At 42.8% G+C, this 13,622-nt stretch overlaps 1 protein-coding gene across 1 annotated transcript in view; it reads left to right on the forward strand.

Annotated features, from left to right (window-relative positions):
* The window catches only part of SLC6A17 (solute carrier family 6 member 17), a 35,321-nt gene that overhangs the window by 12,038 nt on the left and 9,661 nt on the right, over window positions 1-13,622 (forward strand). The window contains exons 3-11 of the mRNA XM_081914730.1: window positions 2,950-3,107; window positions 3,937-4,063; window positions 4,800-4,981; window positions 6,171-6,281; window positions 7,685-7,926; window positions 8,578-8,770; window positions 9,733-9,925; window positions 12,238-12,397; window positions 12,669-12,831. Coding sequence (XP_081770856.1) covers window positions 2,950-3,107; window positions 3,937-4,063; window positions 4,800-4,981; window positions 6,171-6,281; window positions 7,685-7,926; window positions 8,578-8,770; window positions 9,733-9,925; window positions 12,238-12,397; window positions 12,669-12,831 — 1,529 coding nt within the window. The remainder of the gene's footprint in view (window positions 1-2,949; window positions 3,108-3,936; window positions 4,064-4,799; window positions 4,982-6,170; window positions 6,282-7,684; window positions 7,927-8,577; window positions 8,771-9,732; window positions 9,926-12,237; window positions 12,398-12,668; window positions 12,832-13,622) is intronic.

The following is a 13,622-nucleotide window of genomic DNA, read 5'->3' on the forward strand; positions in this document are numbered from 1 at the left end:
GCACTCCTTTCCTGCTTGATAGTGTGCAAGTTTTATTTACCTGGTCATCTTGAGTTCAGGTAACAATTTGTGATGGTGAAAGGCTGCCATTATTCTTGGACTGTGTCTTTTTTTTAAAACAGCTATGTATTTTCCTTGATTGTGCACTGCAAATCCATGCCTGAACCACACTGAACCATTATTATCTCAAAATATGTGAATATATAAACAAGCCCTTGCTACAAAAGGCATTCCTCTATAGCTTGGTAATGATTTATACAAAGTTGAACTCAGTCAACTCTTCTATCTGTTTGAATTTGCCCTAGTTGAGCTGATTATGCACTGTTAATTTATTTCAGATTTACAGGTTGTGCTCTATTTCCTAACAAATTTGCTTTCCATGGTGTGATTCTTGCTCTCTGTGACATAGGATGATAATATTCCATTAATCTTTTTCCTTTTTTTAGCCACCAAGTTGCAGGAAAAGCAGATTAAAGGCATAATTGCAAAGGATGACTGTGTAAGGCATGTTGCCCTTTGGTTGGCTGCACAGATAGAGGTGACCACTGGTGTTTTCCCTCCTATCAAGTGCTGAGTCTTCAATGTGGTCAATAGAACATTAAATGAATGGTTGTTGCACCTTGAAGGCTTACCTGCTTGCTATTAAGCTTATGCTTCCTGGATTATCCATGGATGAAGCAAAGTGCTGGCTGAGTATCAGTTGGGTGTAATGCAACAGGAATGGATTATTGATAGATAGATGCTTTTGTGATAAATGCAATTCCTTGGTTGATAATGTCCATATCGCTTCTTGGTCCAGCAAGCCTTTTCTGCTAAAAAATACTGCTGTATGTGAAAGTAGTAATTTGTGTGTTGTTTTCTTCCCAGTAATAAAGTGTGCATATGTCTGGCAGAGAGAACAGATTTTCATTAGGAAAAGGGTGGTATTGGGCCAATTCTTTGGAACATTGTGTGCTCAAGAACTTACAGAATGCTGCTGCATGGGTTGAAAGCTTTTTTGAAAGCTGAACACCCAGGTTAGGGTTGCAATCGGGAACCTTCTAATTGTACCTGTAATCTTGTTACAAAACCTGGTTTTCCCATTATGTGTACTGATGGCTACTGTGTGCCCTAAATGTGTAGGAAGCACCTGAGTTTCTCTGTCAGCTGACTTGTCTGTCTTTGGAACTGGAGTGCATTGCTTTGCTAGTGTAGATGGAATTTTGAAAGCCATTGCCTATTGGGGTCACCAGAGTCAGAGGCAATGATGTAATAAAAGACAAGGCAGTTCCAGGCTCCAGGGAAGGAGGTAGACAAGGACTAGAAGCAGATGACTGGGTCAAGAGGCCCCAGACTAGGCAGAAAAGAAGTTTGAGGCAAGGGAGCTGGGGTGGCTGCTTAGGGTAACGAACCAAACCAGTCAACAGTTACATAGAACCAGCCAGGCCCTTACTGGTTCCTCTGACCTAACTTGGTTGGAGAGCAGCCATGCTGTCTCTGACCAGGACTGGCCCAATATATTTTGCTGCCTTAGGCAAAGGACAAGATGGCACCACACCATTTCCCAGAGAGAAGCTGACTGGACTGGCGGTACTAGCAATGGAGCAGTGTTCGTCATAATGCCTGAAGGCAGCAGGGTAGAGAAACGGCTCTGCCCTCTGACAGAAAGCACCACGGAGACGAAGCCAATCACTCACTTCTTCTGCTGTCTAAATTACATGAGATGTGAAGTTGCATGTTTAAATAAGAGTCTTCAGTCTGGCTGCTTTTTCTTTAAAATAGAAGGGGCCCTGATCCAGAATGTCATCCAGATCAAGGCCCTGCAGTGGTTTTCTGCTTAAAAAACACCCTTACCTGTTTGCTCTTGGTCTCCACAGTTTCTGTTTCTTGGTATGCTGTGAAATGGTTGGTTTTCTTTATTATTTTTTGAGGTCTTTTTCATATTTATTAATATTATTATGAGCCCTGCTGGAAATTATTTTAAATAGTGCCTTGGAGGAGTTTTATGCAGAGTACTGAGTTTGAGTTTACGGTAGCTTGTGCTAACAGTGGTTGCTTTCAGAGTCCTGAAATGCTTCGGGAGGAAAGGTGAGATATAATAATAATAATAATAATAATAGAAATAGAAATAAAAATAAAAATAAATTAATTGTACCTAAGACCTTTTTCTAAAGGGGAAAAAAGAAACCTGGTTGTCATTTGCTTTGATCAGAGTCTTCCAGTGGATTCTTGTCAGGAGCTGACCCAGTTGTGTGAAGGATTTTTATATCTTTTTGAGAAGCTGTGAGTTGTGTCAAGAATTAACTCGGTGATGTTGTGCTGGGTGCACTTAATCATTTCCAGCCTGCTTATCTGACTACCCTGAATATGAAGCAGGATCAAAATCCTGCCTACACAGCTTTCCTGTCTTATTAGAATTATGAACGTGCCAGGAATATTGATTTTTTTTTTTTGCTTTGAGTTTTTGGTCAACAGCTCAGATTTCCAGCATGAGAGTTTTTTGCCTCTCTGGCCAACTGTTTATATTTCTTAGACTGCCCATTTGTTTCGTACTCTCTTCAACTAGCCAGAGATATATGGCCCTGCTATTTAAGTAGAGTCCTTTATGAAGCATTTTTATCTAGCCCTTCCAGGAATTGTTCTCTTTAATTGCATAGCTGGCACTGGAACAGCCATTGTGAAGGCAGAAAATAACCACACTGTATATACATTTATATATGGAGTGTTAAAGTGATCCTGTGCGTTGAAGTTGTATTAACCTCTCCCTCTATTGTCACAGCACCATTTTAAATTAGGAGACTTGCTTAAAATAATGTTTAGAGACAAATGCTAACTGGAGCTGATGAGAGTTGGATGGACCATACAAGTAAGAAGTGATTGTCTCCTAGGAGCAGTCATGGTCACCTTCTCATGCTGGGACCTGTGTGATCAAAGACGGGCATCTCTAATGACCTTTTTCTTTCTTGTCAGGTGCCTATCTGGTTCCATATCTTGTATTGCTCATCCTCATCGGCATCCCTCTCTTCTTTCTGGAGTTGGCTGTTGGCCAGAGGATCCGCCGGGGCAGTATAGGAGTGTGGAATTACGTCTGCCCTCGGTTGGGGGGCATTGGATTTGCCAGCTGCCTTGTAAGTGCTTGTAGAAGGCTTGTGGTGGCTTTGGGATGATAGACAGGTGGTCTTCCATATGTACTGTCTAGCAGACATGTGCATAATAGACCCATTTCCCACTGTAAAGAGAGCTTAGTTATTGCAGAATATAATTAGAAGATACCAGCCTGTGAAGGTGGTTGGTTAGAAGCTCAAGACTGATGCCTTGAAGAGTTCTTTCCCCCAACTATGGAACAGGATCAGACATTTACCATCAAGTTCTGATTTCTTTTGATTTCTCCACATGATCCTATATATATCTGAACTAGGATGTGCCCTTCAAGAATGTGCCCTAACTGATCCACTGTTCACACCTGTCAAAATAAACCTCTTTGTAGTTTAGTCCCGATGATTCACTCTGCAGAGGGTCAAGTGATGGGCAGGTGGTGCTAGCAAAAAGACCATTTCCCCTCTGGCATTGATACTGGAACTCAAGCTTAGCGCCACAACTCACTCATGCCCCCTAAGCACCATTGTGCCATTCATCATCTTATATATAAACTGCTGGGATGGCAACCAAAGCCCCTTGATTGATGTGGCCCTGGATCACCTGTGCAAGAGCAACACTGCTTCCTTGATATCTGGCAATTTTAAGGGAAACAATCACTGGACATGCCCACATCACAGGACAGAGCAGAGTTTGAGAATGCATGGGGAGACAAGAGGAAAGAGAAGTCCCATTGCATAGCATTGGATATAACCCAGTGCATTTCAATGTTCCATTCTCCACCATTCATTTTAGTATCACTTTGTTTGGAAATACGTTTTGCTTTCCAGGATCCAAACATTTTCATTCTCCTGTTGCCAGGTCTGCTTGTTTGTTGGGCTCTACTACAATGTGATCATAGGATGGAGCATCTTTTACTTTTTTAAATCCTTCCAGTACCCGCTGCCTTGGAGCGAGTGCCCCGTCATAAGGAATGGCACGGTGGCAAGTGAGTCCTTTCTCTTTACTGCTTTGCATGTGGTAGAAGGGAAATGAGCCACACTTCTTTGGGTGATGAACGGTGTTCAGCTCTGTGACTTCTAATCTTCCAGAATCTTATAATTCAAATGTGATAGTTGTTGCAGTAGTAATCAATGTTGGCTGATGCCACACAGCACAGATGAGTGGATGCATTCATTTATCCTTTTCCATCATTGTGGGTCCCAAGGAGAAATAAGTCTTCACTTGCCTGTACTCTGTAGTTACTATAGTTAGGTAATTCAACATTACTTTCTCTAGGGGTGTTGAGAGTAGTGGCAGAGAAAGACCTTCCAGTCAACAACTTAACAATAGTTCAGGTTTGTTTCCAGCTGATAGGGTGTGGGAATTGTGTTTGGGCATTGGTTGGCAGGAAATGGATACTTTCCAAAGAATGCTATAGAGACACTCTGGAGGTTAATGGAGCATTTAATAGAATGTGAACATCTCCCAGAATATATATAAATCTTTTATAGTGGGTGTAAATTGCCCCATTTATTTAACTTTTAGTTTCAGTGGCAAGATCTTGGATTCTTTTTCCTTTCTCCTAATGTGAACTTCGGCATCCTTCCTGAAGTGCCCTATGAATGCTTGTCTCTCCTACTTAGCCTTTAAATGCTGCCTTGCTTTGCTGTGGCACAGGTGTGTCTAAATGAGAAGTCAAAGCATGTAAAAAAAACAACTCCATAGCTTTTGTCCCTTTTCAGCCGTGGAACCAGAATGCGACAAAAGCTCTGCTACTACTTACTTCTGGTACCGGGATGCCCTGGACATCTCCAACTCCATTAATGAGAGTGGTGGACTTAACTGGAGAATGACTTTATGCCTCCTGGCCGCTTGGAGCATTGTAGGCTTGGCCATGATCAAAGGAATTCAGTCTTCAGGAAAGGTAAGTGTTGATGGTGGCAGCCCAAAGCAGAACAGAGATTGCCAGAACCTACAACAGGTGGACCCACTTATAAAGTGGTGGATCCAGGGATGGGAAACCTGTGGCTCTCCAGATGGTGCTGGACTACAACTCCCATCATCCCTGCCCATTGGCCATGTTGGCTGGGGCTGACAACGTCTGGAGGGCCACAGCTTCCCCATCCCAGACGTACAGGTTACAGAAGACAATAACTGCTGTATGGGACACAATCTTGTAGCCAGGAACAAAGTTTTCAGCAGCTTCCACACATCCTGAATGGTTCATGGGGCCCAGGTAACCACAATGAAATAAGAAGCTAAGAAAAAGGAAAGGGTGAACACTTTTTCTTCCCAACCATCTTGTCCAGGAGGGCTTGCTCCATTTTGCTTGGCCTGTGCCTCAGAGCAGCCACCTGAAAGTAAGAATAACACGTGAGAGAGCCCATAGTTGAATGAATGAAGTCAGTGGTACCCGATAGCAATCAGAGGCACAGCTTCCTCTCTTTTGGGATACAGCTGCTCAGTTTACCTATCTTAGGGTAGATCCACATCAAACCAATTAGCAGTCACTTATTTCCCCATGGAGAACCACAGGAATTGTAGTTCTGTTTGGGGAGAGGGCTCAGGATCTCTAACAGTGAATTCATCAAAGTACCACATTGGCCTGAATATAAGCCACACCTGAATATAAGCCACTCTTTTAAAATTGGAGGGGAGGTAATAAAAATTAAAAATACCCAAATATAAGCAGCTCCCTTCCTCACTGCTCCTGGCTGCATACTAGGGGAGGGGGCTGTGTTGCGTTGCCAGCGGCCTTTCCCCTTCCTTGCTCTCTCCCTTCCCAGTCTTGGGGGAGAGGATGGGGAACTACGCATGGGGCAGGCGCCACTTCACCATGCTCCTAGCTCCATACCATATGGTCGCGAATATAATCCACACTTTAACTTTTCATGGTTAGAATTTGGGCAAAAAGTGCAGCTTATATTTAGGCCAATACGGTATCTCACCAAACTACAGTTCCCAAAATGCTTTGTAGAAAGAAAAATACTGACAGAAGTTTCCAGTAGGGTAGATTTGGGCTTATTGTTCATCCTTAAGACTTCCTTTATATACAGTCTACTGCTGGATTATATAAAGGAGGATCTCCCGCTTTCTCTCCCTCTCCCACTCAGGTGATGTATTTCAGCTCCCTTTTCCCTTACGTGGTACTGATCTGTTTCCTGGTCCGGGGATTGCTCTTGAGGGGGGCGATAGATGGGATTCTGCACATGTTCACTCCCAAGGTAAGCCCACCACACTCACCATGTGCCTTTAGACCAGTCAGAGAAATGTCTCTTACTGGGAACTATAGCTAGCAAGAATCCTATGTCTCTGGTGATCATCACAATCCATGTCCTATGTTAAACTGATGCCTCTGTGGCCCTGCCTGGATGGCACCAGAGCAGAGCAAATTTTACGTAGGTGTAGGTGTTGCTTTTTTAGACAATGGTGCTACTCTCTCTGAAACTGAAATGCTGAAGATTAATTGCTTTGGGCATGCCAGTCCAGGTCTGTTTCATTATTCTTCCTGCTTGGGTCAGAATTGTACCAAATTAACCAGGTTTGTCAAAGGACAGCTGCAAAATGGATCAACTCGTTAGCTGCTTAATTAATTCATTAAACAAAGAAGTAGGTGATTGAAATTATGAAGCTGGCATTAATCCTGATTAATTTTGAATAAGATATTCTAAAATACAAGCCCCAGTGTCCAAGTTCTCATTGTAGGTAGAATGATTAGCAGCCACACACCTTCCATTTGCAATACTGTGCAGGCATCTCCATCAGGTTAGTCCAGATTCTTGGCAGCAGAAGGTCCCACCGGTATCACACTACACACAATCAGCATGCAATGGATGCTTTAGCTGAGATTCCTGCATTGCAGGGGTTCGACTAGATGACCCTATGATTCTAATTTGGTAGGGCTCACTTTCCATGCCACAAACCATGGTGGACTGAAAAGGAGTAAAGTGCTTAATAGTTTGCTAGTACATTAGTTTGCAGAGAGCACTTGCATAGCTTGCTAGCATAAATGTGACTGTCCTGTGCAGTCTATTAAGTGCATTCTTTAAGCAGCAATCCATAATCAATAAGGTTAATCAAGCTTTTCTTGATAAAGGGGTGGGGGCTAATTCTAACTGGCAGGGGTCATTTTGAAACACTGAGTTTGTTTTTTCTCAACTTTCATTTGGACACTACCTGTGTTTTCAAGCTTTCTTCCATAGGAATCATAACGGATAGTGTTTTTTTGTTTTTGTTTTGCTTTTCTCTTTTAAAAGATCATGACATTTTTTTCAGGGAATGATATTCCATACCTAGCTGGGTAAACCCACAAAGTGCACAGGCAGTAAAAAATCTAAAATGCAATGAAGAATAGGGCATTCACAGTTCTGCATCTGAGATCCATTTATTTCTATGGGACCTGATTCCCTTTCTATTGTGCCCTTAGGAATCAATAATTGAGTCAACAGAGGAGAAAGATAGAGAGCTGTCTCTAGCATATGCACAAAGAACAGATACCCAGGCAATGGTGTGCTGTTCTCAGCTGCTAGTGTTATACATTTAAATCTAAATGTGCCATATGTGTACCAAGCCGGGCATCTCTGATGCAGGATGGATGACTTGGCTTCCCTCTCATCTCTCCTTACAGCTAGATAAAATGTTGGATATCCAGGTGTGGCGGGAAGCAGCCACTCAGGTCTTCTTTGCCCTCGGACTGGGCTTTGGCGGAGTTATTGCTTTTTCCAGTTACAACAAGCAGGACAATAACTGCCACTTCGATGCAGCCTTGGTCTCCTTCATCAACTTCTTCACCTCCATTTTGGCCACACTGGTAGTCTTTGCTGTGCTGGGCTTCAAAGCCAATGTCATGAATGAAAAATGTGTGGTTGAGTAAGTACTTGTTCCAGTCTCTCCCTCCCTCCCTCTCTCCCTCTCTCTTCCCAAAAGGCTTCTCTAGAGGGCACAACCACAGCAGCTATCTATTTTTCAGGGTACCTTATAGTTACTTTAAAAAAGCATCCAGTGCAGTGGGTGCAATTCTGTTCTGGCCTGAAGCTTTGATAGCCAGAAACTGCAGTTTCCTTCTGGCCAGGTGGCAACCTAGAGTGCTCGCTGGAACTAGGAAAGCAGCTTTTCACCTTATTATTTTTGCAGAATGTGCTGTGAAGTAATTGGACTAAATCCTGCCACTTCATTCATTCATTCATTCATTCATTCAGTATTATTCAGTATTATTCATTCAGCTCATTCCTTCACAATTTCTTCCCCTCCATTTTATCCTCACGACAACCCTGTTAGGTAGGTTAGGCTCAGAGACTGTGACTGACTCACCCAGTGAACTTCATGGCTGAGTGGGAACCAGAACCCTGGTCCCCTTTGTCCTAGTCTGACATTCTTAATTAATCACTGCACCACACTGGCTTCCATCAACTGCTGGGGTTCATTTTGCCTGTTTTGCTGGAAGAAGATGCCCTTCACCTGGGACAGGGTGAACAAGGCCAGGCAATGGCTCTGTAATGACCTTTAGCTTCTCCTCCATAGGAACGCTGAGAAGATTCTGGGTTATCTGAATACCAATGTCCTCAGCCATGCACTCATCCCACCCCAAGTGAACTTCTCCCATCTCACGGCCAAAGACTACACCGAGATGTATGGTGTGATAAAGACAGTAAAGAAGGATCATTTTGATAAGCTGGGCCTGGATCCTTGTCTACTGGAAGATGAGCTTAACAAGGTATGTTTATAGCCAGACTTGCTTTACACAGTATATTTATAGCTGGGCTTGCTTCTCATGGTCATTTTCGACCCTAGATGCTGGTTCCGCTCTTGTGCATCACTGAAGTCTCAGAGCGAGTCAACTTGCTTGGGAAGAGCACATGGTAGAGCTCTCTTGGGATTGTACCACTTCTGCATGGTGCAAGTGGGGGATCTCATGCTCATACGCACCCCATTTTCTTGTTAAAAAGCAACCACCTCTCATTGCATATAGAAAATTAACACCTTGCATATAGAAAATTAGCATATTAGGGAGAAGGCTAAGGCAGAAAGCTTGTGATTTCTGTTTAAGATCACTCTTGGTTGCAGTTCTTACCATGTGCTGATGAAGACTTCACTGACATAAGGAATAAGGAACCAAAGTATGTCAAAATCATTGCAAGAATTGAGCTTGTGAGAGGTGGCCGACTATAACAGTCTTATGGAACAGATGTGTTTGGGTGCTATGAATAGTAGAGCCTATGTTTCGTATGCTGAAGTTTTCAAGTTTATTCCCCAGCATCTCCAGGTGGGGGTGGGAGTGTCCCTTGTCTGAAAACCTCAAGAGCATCTGATGCTGAGCTAGATGGACCATTGGTCTGACTTGGTTTAAGAAAGACTCCTGTCTTCCTGAGATTACTGAGGGAGGTGAAACTGAGAAATGAATACATCATGTAATTTCTATGGGATACATGCATTGAAAAGTCACAACTTTCTATGACTTCTCAGAACATGTACATATGTAGTGAAACATATGCTTGTGCAATCATTTGTATGCATTATGCATCATTTTCCTTATACCCACAATGGTTTGGCTGTTTGGTTCTGAGAGCCTGTGATTTTACAGATAGAAATCTATTTACATGAATACATGCACACCTGCTTTTATGATGTAATCTTCTGCCCAGAGTAACATAAGCATCTTCTTTTGGCTGTGTACAGTCAGTGCAGGGAACTGGCCTTGCATTCATAGCTTTCACAGAAGCAATGACCCACTTTCCAGCTTCTCCTTTCTGGTCAGTGATGTTCTTCTTGATGCTGATAAACCTGGGTTTGGGGAGCATGATTGGGACCATGGCTGGCATCACCACACCCATCATTGACATGTTCAAAGTGCGCAAGGAAGCATTAACAGGTAAGTTCTCTCTTGGGGAAACTCAAGAAACCATTCACAGAGTAGCACTGTTGTGCATGCAATGACATCATTTAGTTCTGGCCAAGACTTGTGCTACAAAATACGTTGCTGGATGGGATCAAACTGTAATTCTTAAAAGTCATGGCATAACATCAGAGCTGAAATATATTTGCTGTCCCCAAAAAGAGCAGAGGGATTTGGGGGTTAAGGGGTGCCTGTCAACATTGGAAAGATCACACACTGTGATAATGTGGCAGTATCTGGGGAACTGATAATTTTGGGTCATTTCATAAGACCAAACTGTGGAGGGTTTATGGGTGAGTAGATCTGGGCTGAGTTTGGAAAGTTGCAAAATGATTTTGTGATTATTTCATCAAACCCCCCACATTTATCATACCACTACAAAGCTGATCCAAATGGCTGCTAGTAGCATATTCACCGTGCAATCCAAGAATGCTTTGATTACTTCAAAGTAAATCACAGTGGTTTCAATGGATTGTAGCCCAAATGTGCCTCGGGTTATGAATTGAACACTTCATTGCATGCCAAACTCTGGTAGAATCAATTCAATGCACATGTCCAAATTAGCAAGCTATGTAAAACCCAATTAAGCAATGCAGGGTATGAAGCACTGGTAACAAATTCCATTGCAGTGACAAAAGCAAAAACCAGCATTTAAACGCATCATTCAAAGCATCCACATCTGAAGCCTGATGTGAGCCTTGCAGTCAGGACCTGTCATTGCTGATAAGCTCAGTAAAGTTAAGTTAAGGAGGTGTTTCTGAGATATATAGTACCTTCTGTGATCTCCACATGCCTACCTGCCTAGATACTTGCAGATTTGTATGTAGCAGATTTTGTTTTACATTTCTCTACAGATTACATTGCATATTAAAAGTTTAAGAGCAATTTATAAGGCACTCCTATGAATGTTTACTTAGAAATAAGCCACACAGTGTTCAATGGAGCTTAATCTCAAAGAAGTGTGTCTAAGATTGCAACCTTAAACTTTTAAATAGTGAAATCAAGTACTTAAAATTCACTGAAACCAAATGTTGTTCTTGCCTTAACTCTGCTTCCCCATAGTGGCCAGTTGGGGCTTCTACGCTTAGGATAAAATTTCTTGCATAGAAGCCACATGTGGAAAGTTGGGTGAATCCCACATATAGCTTGTCACACATGTCTGTTTTACCATGAGTACCAAGTACAGGAGGCGCCAGTGGTGGCCTACTTCTGTCAGGCATATGCACATTAACAAAGTCGATGTGCATTCATTTATCAGCAAGCTACATGCAGGATATGTGGCCTTGTGGGTAAGACATTTTGTCATGTCTGAAACTGGTTTTGGAGTTACTTTTTCTGCAGGACTGATATTATAGCCATAGAGCAACAGACATACCAACTTGAAGCTCACTGACCCAACTCCATGATATAGGACAAACAGGGGCAACAAATGCATAATTTTTTGAAGTTGGCTCAGTCTGAAAAATCAGGAATCTCATCATTACAGCTCTATTGTATCTTCAGCACAGGATCATTTTTTTCCATGCACCTCAATATATATTCAGACTCCTATTGTGAAGTGAATTGAATGAGTCGTGTTGGAGAACTGACATGTGGGTACTGTTATGACCAGAGGTGATGTGAAAGATGTTTTGTAAGATTCAAAGAGGGCATTAGACTGCAAAAGTCAGAGTGACCTGGGTTACTAACATCCAAATCCAGTTCATCCTGGCCTGGAAATTGGGAAAAGGGTGCTTTCATCAAGTGAATCAAGAAATGGGTGACTCTTCAAGAGGAAGTTAAGTTATAATAATTTTTGCAACAATTCTGCAAATATAAGGAACTTGGGATCTAGTTAGTACTGCACATGTAGACATGAATTTGGGACATTTTATGTGCTGGACTTCACAGCCTCAATAACACTTAATGAAGAGAAGATGTTTCCCTACATCTCAGTGAGCAAACAATGTGATAACTTTAACACTTTCCCAGAATATCTAGTATAGCCTCAAACTTTCCCCTGTCGAATTAGAGCGCTTGTCACAGATATACCCTGAAGCACTTTTTGTCCGTTTGAATAGCTCTAACATATTGGTGCACTGTTTGTGTATCTGAAGAGCTCTAATCTCTCTCTAATTCCTGCCCTTAAAGTCTTTACCATGCACACGCATCTTACGATACTGCCAGGGGCCCTTGTAATACGTTGCTGCTCTTCGGGAGAAATAATATTATCGGTTTACCTTTTGGATCCTGCAGCAGTTTTGCATGCCCTCGTGTAGCTGACGGTTACTGTGATCTGCTCTTTACAGTTGGCTGCTGCATTTTTGCTTTCTTCGTGGGGCTGATCTTTGTGCAACGCTCAGGCAACTACTTTGTCAACATGTTTGATGATTACTCTGCAACGCTGCCACTCACCCTCGTAGTTATCCTGGAAAACATTGCAGTGGCTTGGATTTACGGCACCAAGAAGTAAGCATTTATTTCCAGGAGGGTTAGCCTGTTCATATTCCTACAGGCTTGTCTGAATTCCTAAGCATTTGGCTTTGAATGCTTTGCCCCTCTTACCTACCACTACATGGATTTCATTGTTCTTGAAGCACTCAGGCTTCTTGATGCTTCTTTGAACTTCTGGCCCCACCAGAGCTCCCATCCAAATCTCTCCATCCAAATCAAGGGGAAGTAAAGAGCAAGGAACCTTGTGCTTCAACATCTGTTTGCTTTCTTCCTTTCTTCTTTCTAGATTCATGCAAGAATTAACAGAGATGCTGGGTTTCCGCCCTTACCGGTTTTACTTCTACACATGGAAGTACATCTCGCCCATTTGCATGGCTTGCCTAATGACAGCCAGTGTGATCCAGCTAGCTGTCAGTCCTCCAGGTTATAATGCCTGGATCCGAGAAGAGGTGAGTTGGCAAATAAAAGTGCATCCCCCAAAGGCTACAAATCCACAGGCTGTGTACCAGTTGGCAACCAACCCACATACTATACAGTGAAGCCACAGGGTCCTCGCTGCAAATGGCTGTGATCATTTGTGCAATTGTTAGGCCAGCATCCACCTGGAGGACAGAGAGGCATCATCCTTATACCAGAGTACCTTGAATTTCCTCCTGCTTCCAGAGCTGTGGCCCCGGAGGTTGCAGATACACCATAAAACCCAACTAGCCAATATCCTGCTGGAGATGATTCCAGACAGAGCTGGCATGGATTTCTGATCACCCTGCCAAGGAATTGGGAGTGAGAGGCTATCTTAGCCATGTAGAGTGACAGCGGTTGAAATCCCAGTGTTGCAAATGCTCCCTTGCTTTTTAGGGTAGTCCAAGGTTAAGGAGAGCAGTATTTCAAGGTATGGAACCTGAACATTCATGTAAACATTTATTTGTTCTGCAGGAACATTGTTGGTCCAGCTTTGTGTAACTGTGGGAACCTGCTGCCTCTTTATTAGCATTTTATTTAAGTGGGGGTTGCCTCCTGCAAGAGCAAAATGTTTTAATGCAGTGTGCTCTTGAAAGATTAACCCTTTGGCAGGTGTTTTAGGGTGCATATGCAGAAAAGGGAACAGAGGGGTGAGAAAGACCTTTTGGCAAAAATCCTTTGATTGTATAAGATTTCCCCCTTGCAGTACATGCTGGCCCTTCTCTTGGAGATGGGAATACAAGCAGCATACTTTACTTGCCTTAGTGCCACAGAAAGAGCA

Source organism: Podarcis melisellensis, assembly GCF_964234715.1.
Source record: "Podarcis melisellensis genome assembly, chromosome: 6".
Classification (NCBI taxonomy): Eukaryota; Metazoa; Chordata; class Lepidosauria; order Squamata; family Lacertidae; genus Podarcis; species Podarcis melisellensis.